Source organism: Tupaia chinensis, unplaced genomic scaffold (genome assembly GCF_000334495.1).
Source record: "Tupaia chinensis unplaced genomic scaffold, TupChi_1.0 Scaffold140464_1, whole genome shotgun sequence".
In the NCBI taxonomy this organism is placed as follows: domain Eukaryota; kingdom Metazoa; phylum Chordata; class Mammalia; order Scandentia; family Tupaiidae; genus Tupaia; species Tupaia belangeri.
Genome location: NW_006200341.1, coordinates 167,151 through 180,335, shown reverse-complemented (window position 1 = coordinate 180,335; position 13,185 = coordinate 167,151). Strand labels below are relative to the sequence as shown.

General features: G+C 37.7%; 1 protein-coding gene across 1 annotated transcript in view; it reads left to right on the top strand.

Annotated features, from left to right (window-relative positions):
• Positions 1–13,185, top strand: part of LOC102493624 (ankyrin repeat domain-containing protein 26) — a 130,857-nt gene that overhangs the window by 87,316 nt on the left and 30,356 nt on the right. Inside the window, exon 19 of the mRNA XM_027766057.1 lies at positions 12,732–12,896. Coding sequence (XP_027621858.1) covers positions 12,732–12,896 — 165 coding nt within the window. The remainder of the gene's footprint in view (positions 1–12,731; positions 12,897–13,185) is intronic.

The following is a 13,185-nucleotide window of genomic DNA, read 5'->3' as shown; positions in this document are numbered from 1 at the left end:
TTAAAAAAAACTACTTCTTTCTTTCTTTTTTTTTGTTTTTTATTGTTGTTGTTATAATCATTAGAAACTAAACTTTTTAAATGGATTTCTTTCCAAGTAGCACTTTTACTCTGACTGTGAAGGACACTAAGAAGAATGAAAATGAAACATGGAGCTCAATGAACTGTAGAGGTATACGAGTGCTGGAGACAGATTCACCTTCTGCTGGCCGACCATGTGTGAATGTTGTCAACAGTTCACGCGAAATAAATCTGGAAGGAGTCAGGTAAACATCTACAACTTGATTTCCCTGTGACAAAAATGACCAATGGTTACCTTTTCTAGAAACACAGCAGAATAGTGTAGTCATCGGGTGAAACGAGAGAACATCCAACTGTTGATTCTATTGAAAAGTTGACAAAAATGAAAACAAGTGTCCTTGATAAGGAGCAGTTTCAGTAGTTTCTAGGGAAGCCTGACTCTGAGGTAAGAACAGAAATCTTTGAGAATTTCTAATGGTAAAGGTAAGAGAAAGCCAAGTAGTAAATGAAGAACATAGTATTCCAGGAAGTTTTCTTTCTTTTTTAAATCTTAAAACAGATGCTTCTAGATTATGTTTGTATGCTGTTGGAAATGATACTATAAAGATGTTTATTATAGTTAAATTTGTTTTAAGTTATAAGTATTGGAAGTCTTGAAACATAATCTTTTTAAATTTTTACAATGAACTATTAATAATTGTTCTTAAAACATTCATTTATGTTGGGACCAGCAGTTGGTGTAATGGCTATGTCACTAGACTCCCATGTAGTCGACCGCGGTTCTAGTCCTAGACCCAGTGGCTTAAATTTATGCTGGGCACATGTGAGTGCATGCCCAACATCCTCAGATGAAATGGAGGAGAAGGGATTGCCGCCCTGGATGGTGATTTCTGGATTTCTGTCTCTCTGTCGCTCTCTGTCTTTCTGGTGAGCGCATGTGCCTATAGCAAAAACCTCTCCATAAAAATACAAAGTTTCATTCATGTAAACTTTCATGTTAAGAGGACATTTATTCAAAATTAGTTCAGAAATGGGGAACCAGCAGTTAGCATAATGGCTATGTCGCTGGACTCCCACGTAGTCGACCACAGTTTGCGTCCCGGACCCGGTGGCTTAAAACTCACACTAGGCGCATGTGCGTGCGTGCCCAAGATCCCGAGAGGAGAATGGAGGAGAAGGGATTGTGGCGTGATCATCCCCCCTGGGGGGTGATTTCTCGCTTTCTGTCTCTATGTCTCTCTCTGTCTGTCTGGCGAGCACACGTGCCCTATAGCGAAAACCTCTCCAAAAAAAAAATTAGTTCAGAAATGGAATATCAAAAGTTATGTCAACACATAAAATATAGCATAAAGTTAAACTGTCATACATAGATTTTTAAAAAAAAACATAATTATAAATTTACTAAATACAGACATGCAAATCAGGCTGAATAGTATTTTTTAGTTTAGGAGCCAGCAGGCTACCTGGTGGTTAAAAGGCACATGACTTCCATATGGCAACTTGGTTCATGTTCCAACCATGACAGCTTTCTCTCTCTTTCTCTCTCTCTCTCATCAATTAGAATCAAATAATCATGATGATAGTAAATGAAATAAAAAGAAAACAAACTGGAACATTTTTTAGTGTTTTATCCTCTTAAGGGAGTGTGTGCTAGTCAGAGAGAGTCGGTCGACTACATGGGAGTCTAGTGACATAGCCATTACACCAACTGCTGGTCCCAACATAAATGCATGATTTAAGAACAATTATTAATAGTTCATTGTAAAAATTTAAAAAGATTATGTTTCAAGACTTATTATTAACTATAATAAACATCTTTATAGTATCATTTCCAACAGCATACAAACATAATCTAGAAGCATCTGTTTTAAGATTAAAAAAAGAAAGAAAACTTCCTGGAATACTAGTCAATTTCATCTTCTACAGTCTCTTCTCAGGATTGTTGGCACACATACAAACATACTCAGCATGTTCTTCAAGGTGCTAAGCAGGACTGAGACTTGAACTGCACACTCTTCTGTGTGGGAATCGAAATCTTAACCTCTCCACCATCTGCTGGCCTCTACATTGAGTAGAATTGAGTCCTCCTTGATGAGTCTATGTGCTACAGTACATTGTGATTTCCTGAGATACCCTAAAATATCAGTTCTACCTACCCAACAGTCATTGAGACTCTGGTGAAGAGAAGTGATATTATTTACATCCAATACAAATGTAAACTATAGACAAACTGTCATAGATTATTACTTTCTAGTTCTTAAGTTTTCAAGTATAAAAATCCATTGATTTCTGCACCAGTAATTTCATTAAACACATATTATGCATTTGATAAAATATTTGTCAAATGTATGAAACAACTCTTGAACAAAAGAATAAGTCTCTTGATTCATTTCTTTGTGAAAAAATAATCTCTAGATTATTGTAAACAGCTTTCCACCATGGATATGTAGTCTTTTCATTTCTAAATTTTCTTTCTGTTTTTTTTTTTTTCCTATAAAGCACAGGCCCTCATGACAGAGAGTTTCTCTGGTGAGAGCGTTTCCGTTTGAACAAGAGATATACAGTGAATGTGAGGGCTAAACCCGGACAGGTGGATGGATGGCCATAGGACAATTCTTTCTTTTCTTGGGATTTTGGGCAGACACACATACATGCATCTGGCATGATTTCAAACCACCAGGTCTGGGACTCAAACCAAAGTAGTCCTTTTGAGATCAAGCGTTCTCACCTCCAAACCACCTGCTGGCCAATTGGCTCTTTGTGATAGGTTATATTCTCTATATTAAGAATTTGCCACATACTCACTATGTTTTTTTTCCATTGGCACTTATGGTAAAATGGATCAATAAAAACACAAACTTCATCAGTATTTTAATAAGAAAAATAAGGGTGTAATAAATTAATGGACTGAAAGAGTTGCTGTTAAAGGATTGAACTTTTTAGTAATTGAAAAAAAAAAGACATCAGAATTTATTGCTTTTTCTCATGGTAAGCTGGTCAGGCACTATCTCTTTTAACTGAACAGGGTGTTGATCTAATATAGGGTTCTGGAAAAAGTGGAGATTCGGGACCAGCAGACCTCCAGAGCCTCAAGTGTTTTGTCATCCTCTGTAGTGGCATGGTTATTCAGTGTGAGTGATGTCAATTTGTTGACACTGGAAGGCATGTTTATCAGGGTGGGTTTGTCTTGGATAGACTTCCTTTCCAAAGCAAGTGGCTCACATGGAGTGTTGATAAGTAAGCCGAGTGGACACTGACTGAGAACCTTTAAACCTGGCTGGGTCTAATCCATAGGAGAAGGTGCTGGGTTTGCATCCAGAGACATCCCTGAGTGCCAGGCATTTGCTTTCCCATGGTCTAAGACTGGATGAGGCTAGAGTTCAGTTTCGGCATCAGGACCTTGTTGAGGGTGCTGTCTCTCTGTCTTTCTCTCTAAATAAATAAATAAATAAATAAATGAATAAAATTTTAAAATGCTTTCTCATGGCTGTATGACCATGGCTGTGGGTCAGTCCTTTTCTAACCTTCAGATGACTTTGATCAGATATCTTATGTTTAGCTGTTGCTTTCTGTGCCAGCTGGTGGCATAGTAATTAGGGTGGCTTCATCCCACAGGGGTGACTACATGGGTCCAGTCCCAGACCTCACTGATAGAGAAACACATTGGACCACATGTGTGTGGTTACCCAAGATCCTTGTAGTGAATTGGGAAGGAGTTGTGGTGTAGACATTCCCTTAGTGGCTTTCCGTATCTCTTTCAACACTTGCACCCAACAGCAAATTAAAACGAAAAAAAAAAAATTGCCTTCTCTCAACCGTGTTTGAAGTGAAAGCTGTTTCATATTCATAAATTACAGATTTTTTTATGGTTTAAATTTTAGGTTGAAAAAAATTGTTTAATGATTTCTGTATGGATAATTTCTTTTCCTAGATGCTTAATTTTAACTTAAAGAGTTATTTGTATAACTTTGTTTCATAGATCCTTGTTAGTTTTCCTTTTGGTTTTGGTAATTTTGTGTGCTCATAGTCAACTCTTAACATAATTATCTTTGGTGAGAAATTTCAGTCTTTTGTAAGTTTACGTAGGCATATTATAATGTTCTTGGGACCAGCAGGTGGTGTAATGATTATATTCCTGGACTTGCATGTAGTCAACTGCAGTTTGAGACTCCAACTTGCAGCTTGAAATTCATGCAGGATGCATGTGCGTGCATGCCCAAAATCCTGTGATGAGAATGGAGTAGTAGGGATTGTGTAATGGTCCACCCTCATGGTGGGTTATTTCTCACTTTCCATCTCTCTGTATCTCTCTGTCTCTCTGGCTAGCACATATGCTCTATGGAAAAAATCTCTCGTAAAGATAACGTGATGTTCTGGGTGGTAACAGAGGCTCAGTGTAGGAGCCGAGGCCAACTGCCATCCAGGTACTGCCAGTGATCAGGTCCGGGTCTCAGGTACTGTCATGTCACCATGCCTGCGCTGCCCCGCGAGGGCCCGGTGGCCCGTGGCCGGGCCGGAGGAGTGACCAGAGTGTGTGGCCACAGGTAATGGAACCTGAGAACACCAGCGGCTATTCTCAAGTTTTTATACATGTCCATTTCAACAAATGATGTCCAAAGCTCCTAACGTGGCAGTGATGAATGAACAGCCAGGGACAGCAGAAGGGCCATCTGAAGCTCCTGCTTGAAAACCTGTACAAGAGGCTCCAAAAGGGAAGAAAACCAGAACAACAGAACCAAAAACAAAAACAAAAACAAAAAGAATCAGTGGAACCCAAAAAACCCACTGAGTTGAAAAAATCTGGTAAATCAGCAAAATCAAAAGAAAAGCAAGGAAAAACTACAGGCATGTCTAAAGGGAAAAGAAAGTAGACTGTTTTAATGGTGTTTCGGAAGCTGAACTTTTGACCAGACTCTGTGATATTTTGACCTTCAACTTGGACATTGTGATTATTGGGATAAACCCAGAACTCATGGCTGCTTACAAAGGGCATCATTACCCTGGACCTGGGAACCATTTTTGGAAGTGTCTATTTATGTCAGGGCCGAGTGAGGTCCAAATGAATCACATGGATAATCACACTTTTCCAGGGAAGTATGGTATGAGATTTACCTACATGGTAGGAAGGATGCCAGGCAGCAAAGATCTTTCCAGTAAAGAATGTCATGAAGGATTTTGTGTAGTCTAGTACAGAAATTATAGAAATACCAGCCATGAATAGCGGTGTGTAATGGAAAATGTATTTATGACATTTTTAGTAAAGAAGTTCTTAGAGTAAAAGTTAAGAACTTGGAATTTGGACTTCAACCCAATAAGATCCCAGACACAGAAACTCTCTGCTATCTGCCATCATCCAGTGCATGATGTGCTGTTTCCTCGAGTCCAGGACCAAGTTCATGACTGCATTAAGCTGAAGGACTTAGGAGATCAGTTGAAAGGCATTGAATGAAACACAGACCTCCAAGATGTGCAGTATTCTTTCAACCTGCAGCTTGCTGAAACTAATTGTCTAAAAGATATAGAAACGCAGTATGTAGATGTAAACACCAGATATAGTGTGTGTGAAAGAGGAGGGTCAGAAGAAGGACATTTGGTGGAGGGACAGGGAGGCACAGCATTAATGGCACAAAGAGGTGTGATATTATCTCTTGGAGATATTTCGTAGTTTGATCAACAGTACTAGGGAGAAATGTTCACCTGTTGAAATACCCATCTTGTAAGACAAATAATAATGTTATTGAATGTATGGAAGAAAATGAAATGAAAATAAATAAATTAATTTAAAGAAAAAAAAGAAGATGGCTATTAAGGAAGGAAAATACTCCGGTTTGCAAAGCAGTGTAGGGTGGCACTTACAGTGAAAATCTGAAGTCAACCTTGTGGCTTCGCTTCAAATGGGCTAACAGCCAATAGTGCGGAGTTAAGAGGAAAATCAACTTTCAGTGACATTCCAAATGGGCAGCAGGAAACCCAGCCATTTACTGACCAGACTCCTTCCTTTCATAATCACTGTGGAACACAAGGACAAGAAGGAAACCATGCTTAACAATGGGACTTCTCAGCTCTGCTTGAATGCTGCAGAGTTGTCAGGAGGCAGAACCTTGGGGTACTAACTGAAGTATTCTATTAGTATTTTACTCTAGTGGTATAATTCCAGTCAAGAACACTTGTGTGGTAGAATCAATGCTATGAACCTAAGAAGGAAAAGTAGGGCCTTTTTTTGCATATGAGTTTTTGTATTTGAATTAAACATCACTCCAACTTTTTATATACTACATTGCATTCATGAAGAAATTGATTTTCTTCGGGGAGTGGCTTTGGATCTGTAATTTTAAAATACCAGTGTAAATAGTTAATTCCTATCTGTGCATGAACCTGGACGTACCATTATCCCTTTATGCCTAAGAAGGGCCTGCTAATGGTAGGACTTGCCACTGAAAGGAACAAAGGTGCTGACTTTTGTATATGAAGTTAAGCCTCAGTGGAGCCTCATTTGTTAGTTTTTAGTGGTGTTTAATGGGCTCCCGGAGTCACATTCACTCTGAGACCTTTTTGCTTGTGACAGTTGCTTTGTAGGAGAAACGTGGAATATGGCCTTGTTAGCCAACCTGCCAAGGCCAACCTGGCCTTGCCTGATAGGACACTGAACCCTGTCCTTGGTCTCCTCATCCCTGTGTGTTAATCCTTTAGTAGGCAGAAACTATCCTGCTTGGACAGTAAGTTCCAGAGAATGCAGTAGACCATTTGTGTTTTGTTACTTATCTGTTTCACTTGAGAGAGACAAATGTGATAGGGGAGGAACTGAATTTTCCCTGGCAGTATTTATCCCCATTCTAATTTATTCCTTCCTTGGTTTTAAGGGTATGACATAGAAAGTGATAAGAAATTAACTTTTATGCTGAACAAGAAGATGCTGGGGATATTTGATCATATTTAAACTGGTGCTTTCTATACATGAGATGTATGAAAATAAATAATACAGGATACTTCTTGCTAGGGAGACCTAGTACACCAAGAATTTTTAAAAATTCTTTCTCTGCATCACCACTGTTCGTTACTGTGGATTAAGTAAACCTCATGAATAGTTGGTGTGAATGAAGTATCTTTGTGATTTTCTGTGTTTTCCATGGTGCTAGAAATAGTCCATACTCCTGAATCTGGAGGTATTAAAGCTAGTTACTCGGGACCAGCAGCTAGCGTAACGGTTATGTTGCTGGACTCCCACATAGTTGACTACGGTTCAAGTCCCAGACCCAGTGGCTTAAACTCATGCCAGGTGCATGTGTGTTCATGCCCAAGATCCTGAGAGGAGAATGGAGGAGAAGGGATTGTGGTGTGGCCATCCCCCCGGGGGGGGGGGTGATTTCTCACTTTCTGTCTCTCTCTCTCTCTGTCTGTCTGGCGAGCACACGTGCCCTATAGCAAAAACCTCTCCAAAATAAATAAATAAATAAAGCTAGTTACTCAAAAAATGCCATTTATATTCAAGTTCTAATCACTCCTGAAGATTCTGATTTCACACGTGGAGCATGCTGTTTTTTTCTTTTTTTTTTTTTTCTGAAATATTTCTGAGGTTCTTTCCCCTCAGGAGGATCCATGGCCTGTTCTTTTCTTAGTAATAAGAGAAACACATTCTTGTTGTGAATCTTAACATGCTTTTTAGCTGTGGTTATCATGTATTTTTATTTTCCCAGAGTCTAGATCGAGCTGTGTAAAAGTCATGCACGTTATTTAACTAATGTACTGGACTGCTGTTTACATGGATGTTTTGTGCAGGTGCTTTGAAGCGCCTTGCATCAGGGGTTAGGAGCAACTGGATTATTTTTTTCACGAGACAATCTAAAGCATGTAACTAGGTTTTGTTTTGGTATATAACTATTGTAGCTTGACAATGGATTTTATTTGAGAGGAAAAAAATCCTACTAAATTATGACAGACACTCACTAGAGTATGGGTTTCAGAATTTTCCAACCATACAACTATGGTATTTTTCATTAAACTTGACAAAGTAGTAAATGTTGATGTTTCCTGTACATGACAGTATGAGATTTTTTTATTAAATAATATTGAAAGATTTTTAAATTCAAAAAGAATAGAAAATGTATGTTCTTAGGTATGCTGTTTATTGCACCAAAAAGTAATGACAATTCTCTCTTCATATCAGGCTTGGGTACTAGGCTACACATACAAAAGTTATATCATCACTTTATTTTGAAACAAAATGGTAACTAACCATACTGTTGCTTTTTGAACTATATATAGTGACAAATGGGTATTTTGAAAATAAAGCCCTCCTCAGCTTCCAGCATTTACCTAGTTTCTTCTTTCATGTTATATACGCCACATGATATGTTAAATATTATTAAAATTAAACATTATTATATATATATAAATAATACCAAAAGAAATAGCACTAATCTGTACTGTTCCCAGGTCTTACAGTCGTTCCTGGTAGGGGGTGAGCTCCAGCTCTGGAACAACATTACCCTGCAGTGTGATGTTCATCCCCAGTACTAGCTTTGCTGTAGTTCCTGCTTTCCTTTCAAGTTCCTATGGAAACATCTGCCCTCCCTGTGTCTAATCGTTGTGCTCACACTCCGTTTGCTAAGTAGAATGTTGTTTCCCACTTTTGTCTGGGGCGCTCCTCTTCTTTGTTTTATCTCTTTAATATAAAGCTTTCTTTGTTCTTAGATACAATTTTTTATAGATTAACTTGTGTCAACTTGTACATTTATCCCCCTTTGGAAGCCGAAAGTACATTTCCTTGCATGTAGTTGACATTTAAAGAATTTTTTTTTTTCAATTAGTAAATGAATTTAGATGGGAAAGAGGTGGGATTTTTAAGAAAGTATAAGAAAGTACCTTTTTTTTTTTTTTGGCAGTATAATTATTAGAAACCAAAGGCTTTTTAAATGAATTTCTTTCTAAGTAGCAATTCTACTCTGAGCATGAAGGAGACAAAGAAGGCTGAAAATGAGAAATGGAGCTCCACAAAACCTAGGGTTATACAAGTGTTGAAAGCTGATTCACCTTCTGATGGTCGACCAGGCATGAATGTTGTCAACAGTTCACATGAAATAAATCCAAAAGGAGTAAGGTAAACATCGATAACTTCTAGATGTCCCTGTGAAGCTGGTTACTTTTTCTAGAAACACAACCAGAATAGTGTAGTCATCAGGCAAAACAAGAGAACACTCAACTGTTGATGTTATTGAAAATTTGAGTAAAACAAGAACAAGCATCCTTGATAAAGAGCAGTTTCAGTCATTTCCAGGGAAGCCTGACTGAGAGGTAAATATAGATATATCCTTGAGAATTGTTATTGGTACAGGCAAGAGAGAACTGGGTGATAAGTGAAGAGCATGGGATTTCAGAAAGTTAGCTTTCTTTTTCTTTTTCTTTTTTTTAAAATCTTAAAACAGATGCTTCTAGACTATGTTTATATGCTATTGGAAATGATCCAATAGAGAAGGACATGCTTATTATATTTAAGTTTGTTTTAAGGTCTAAGTATTAGAAGAATTAAAACATTATCTTTTTAAATATTTACAGTAAGCTGTTAGTAATTGTTCTTAAAACTTGTATTCATGTGTAGTTTCATGATAAGAGAGCATTCATTCAAAATTGTCTTAGAAACGGAATATCCTAAAGCACTCCAACACATAAATGTTGACTTAAAAGTTAAATGATCACACATAGATATTTTTAGTGAGAGAGATTTTTTTTTTTGCTATATGGTGCATGCACTTGCCAAAGAGACAGAGAAATATAGAGAAGTAGAAAGTGAGAAATTACCACTCAGTGGGGATGGTCACATTGAAATCTCTTCTCTACATTCTTCTCTTGGGATCTTGGGAACACATACACACATACCTGGCATCAGTGTTAAGTCACTGGGTCCAGAACTTGAACTGCAGTTGACTATGTGGTAGTCCAGCAGCGTAAACATTACACCATCTGCTCATCCCCACGCAAAGATTTTTGTTTTTTAAACGATATGAAGGAGAATTCACCAAGCATTGGATTGTTCACCCACGAATAGGGAACATGAGCTGGGTTTAGACTGTCATGAGAAAGGTTAGTTTTACCCTACTGGTGACATACAAAATACAGACATGTAACAGACAGCTGAACAAATTTATTTTTATTTTTTTCTCCCTATAAGGAGTGTGTGCTCATAAGAGAGAATGAATTATAAGGGGTAGTTTGAGAAAACGTCGTTTGGGTATAATGGTCATGCCACAATCTTCTACAATCTCTTTTCAGGATTATTGGCATGCACACACATGTACCCAGCATGTTCTTCAAGGTGCCAAGACCAGGACTTGAACTGCACAGACTGATGTGTGGGAATCTAGCGCCTTAACCTCCCCAACACCTGCTGGCCCCTATGTCAAATAGAACTGAGTCCTCCTTGATGAGTCTGTGTATTATAGTTCCTTTGACATTATCATCATGAATAGCTATGATCTCCCGAGATAGTCTGAAATATCAGTTATATCGACTGAATATTCATTTAGACTCTTGTGAACTAAAGACAATCTGTCAAAAATTATTACTCTCCAGTTATTAAGTTCTCAAGTATAAAAAACCAAAAAACTGTTTCTTTACACCAGTAAGGTCATTAACTCATATTATGAATTTGATAAGTGTTTGGTGAATATATGAAACGATGGTTGAACAAGAGAATGTATCTTGGTGGATTTCTTTATAACTAAAAACTTTCCAAGGCCAGCAGGTAGCATGGTGGTTAAGGGTGCTGGACTCCCATGGCCAACTGTGGTTTGAGTCCCAGACCTGGTGGCTTCCTTTCACGCTTTCCTTCCCTCCCACTCTCATTCTCGCTCTGTCCCTCTATGGTCAAATTAAAATAAATTAAGTAAAATAATTCTTTTTAAAAATTCTGGTTTATTGTGAGCAGATTTCCAGAATGACCTATGTATAAAGTCTTTTTATTTTTAAAAATCCTTTTTATTATACTGATTCTTGTGGTCATGAGTTAGCATGGCTGCAGGTCAGTCTTTTCCTATCTTTGAGATGACTTTGACCAGATGTTTTCTTTTTCTTTTTCTTTATTTTTTTTTTTTGGAGATGTTTTTCCTATAGGGTGCGTGTGCTAGCCAGCCAGCCAGAGAGAGACAGAGATACAGAAAGTGAGAAATCACCCCCGGGGGGGATGACCACAATGCAATCCCTTCTCCTCCATTCTACTCTTGGGATCTTGGGTACACATGCACACGTACCTGGCGTGAGTTTTAAGCCACTGGGTCCAGGATGTGAACTGCTGTCGACAACATGGGAGTCCAGCAACATAGCCATTATGCTAACTGCTGGTCCCAACCAGATGTTTTCTGTTTAGAAATTGCTTTCTGGGCCAGCTGGTAGCGTGGTAGTAATTCTGCCTTGATCCCACAGGTTCAACTACATGGTTCAAGTCCCAGATTTCACAGCTAGAGAAACACCTTGGGCACATGTGCTTGGATGCCCAAGACCCTGAGAAAAGAATGGAGAAGAAGGGACTGCAGTGCAGCCATTCCTTTAGGGGCTCTCTCTCTGCCAAGCACCTGCACCCAATAGCAAATTAAAAAGAAACAAAAAGTTGCCTTCCCTCAACTATGTTAGAATGAAAGTGGTTTCATATTTGTACAGTGTAGACTTATTTTTGAAGTTTAAAGTTTAGGTAAAAAAGAATTGTGTAATGATTGATGTCAACAATTTCCTTCTTTTTTTTTTTTGCTGTTTAGTTTTAACTTGAAGATTTTTTACATGTCTTTTATGATCATTGTCACTTATCCTTTGCTTTTGGTACTTTTTTCAGTTCATACTCAACTAACATAATGATCTCTAGTAGGAACGTCTAGTCTTTCTAGAAATTTACGTAGGCTTATAATAGTGATGCTCCTATGCATGTTGTTTACTCCATAAAAAAATAATTAGAATTTTCTATTCATCTTAGAATTGGTACTAGGCTAAACATACACAACAGTTGTCTAGTCATTTTATTTTTAAACAAAATAATAGCTAACCAGATTGTTCTTTTTATGAACTATATATAGTGGCAATTTTTATTTTAAAAATAAGGTGCTCCCCAAGCCCCAGAATTTCCCTAGTTTCTTCTTTCATGTTATATATGCCTCATGTAATGTTAAAAAAGTTTATTAAAATTAAACATTAAAATATATGTAAATAATAGCCAAAGGAATAGCGCTAACCTGTACTGCTTCCGTGTCTTACAGTCGTTCCTGGTAAGGGGCGAGCGCCAGCTTCTGGAACAACATTGCCCTGCAGGGTGGCGTTCATCTCCAGTTCTAGCTTTCTTGCATTTCCTGCTTTCCTCTGAAGTTCTTACGTGAACACCTGCCCTCCCTGTGTCTAATCTTTGTGCTCACACTCTGTTTGCTAAGTAAAATTATTTCCCCACTTTTTGTGCGGAGAGCTCCTCTTCTATATTTTCCCTCTTTAATATAAAGCCTTCTTTGTGCTTAGATACAACTTTCCCATAGATTAACTCATGTGTCGATTTGTACCTTTTACCCCCCTTTTGAAGCTGAGGGTATACATTTCCTTGAATGTAGTTGATGTTTTCTGATTGTTTTTAAGTTAGTAAATGAATTTAGGGAAAGAGTTGGGATTTTTTAATTAGTTTTCTTTTGTCGTTATAATTATTAGAAACCAATGGCTTTTTTTTTTAATGCATTTTTTTCTAAGTAGAAGTTCAACTTTGCATGTGAAGGATATAAAAAAAAATAAAAATGAGAAGTGTACCTCAAAAAACTATAGTGTTATAGGAGTGTTGGAGACTGATTCACCTCCTGATGGTCCACCATGTGTGAATGCTAACAACAGTTTACGTGAGAGAAATCTGGAAGAAGAAAGGTAAACATCTATAACTTCTTTATTTTTCTGTGAAGGAATATTTGCAATGATTACTTTTCCTAGAAATAAACCAGGCCATATAAGAGACATTCAAGTCTTGATGCTGTTGAAAAGTTGACTAAAATGAGAGCAGGTGTCCTTGATAAGGAACAGTTTCAGTAGTTTCCAGGGAAGCCAGACTGTGAGGTAAGTAAAGACATGTTTGAGAATTTTTAATGGTAAAGGCAAGAGAGAATTTGGTGGCAAATGAAGAATGTAAGATTCCAAGGAGTTTTTTTTTTTTTTTTTT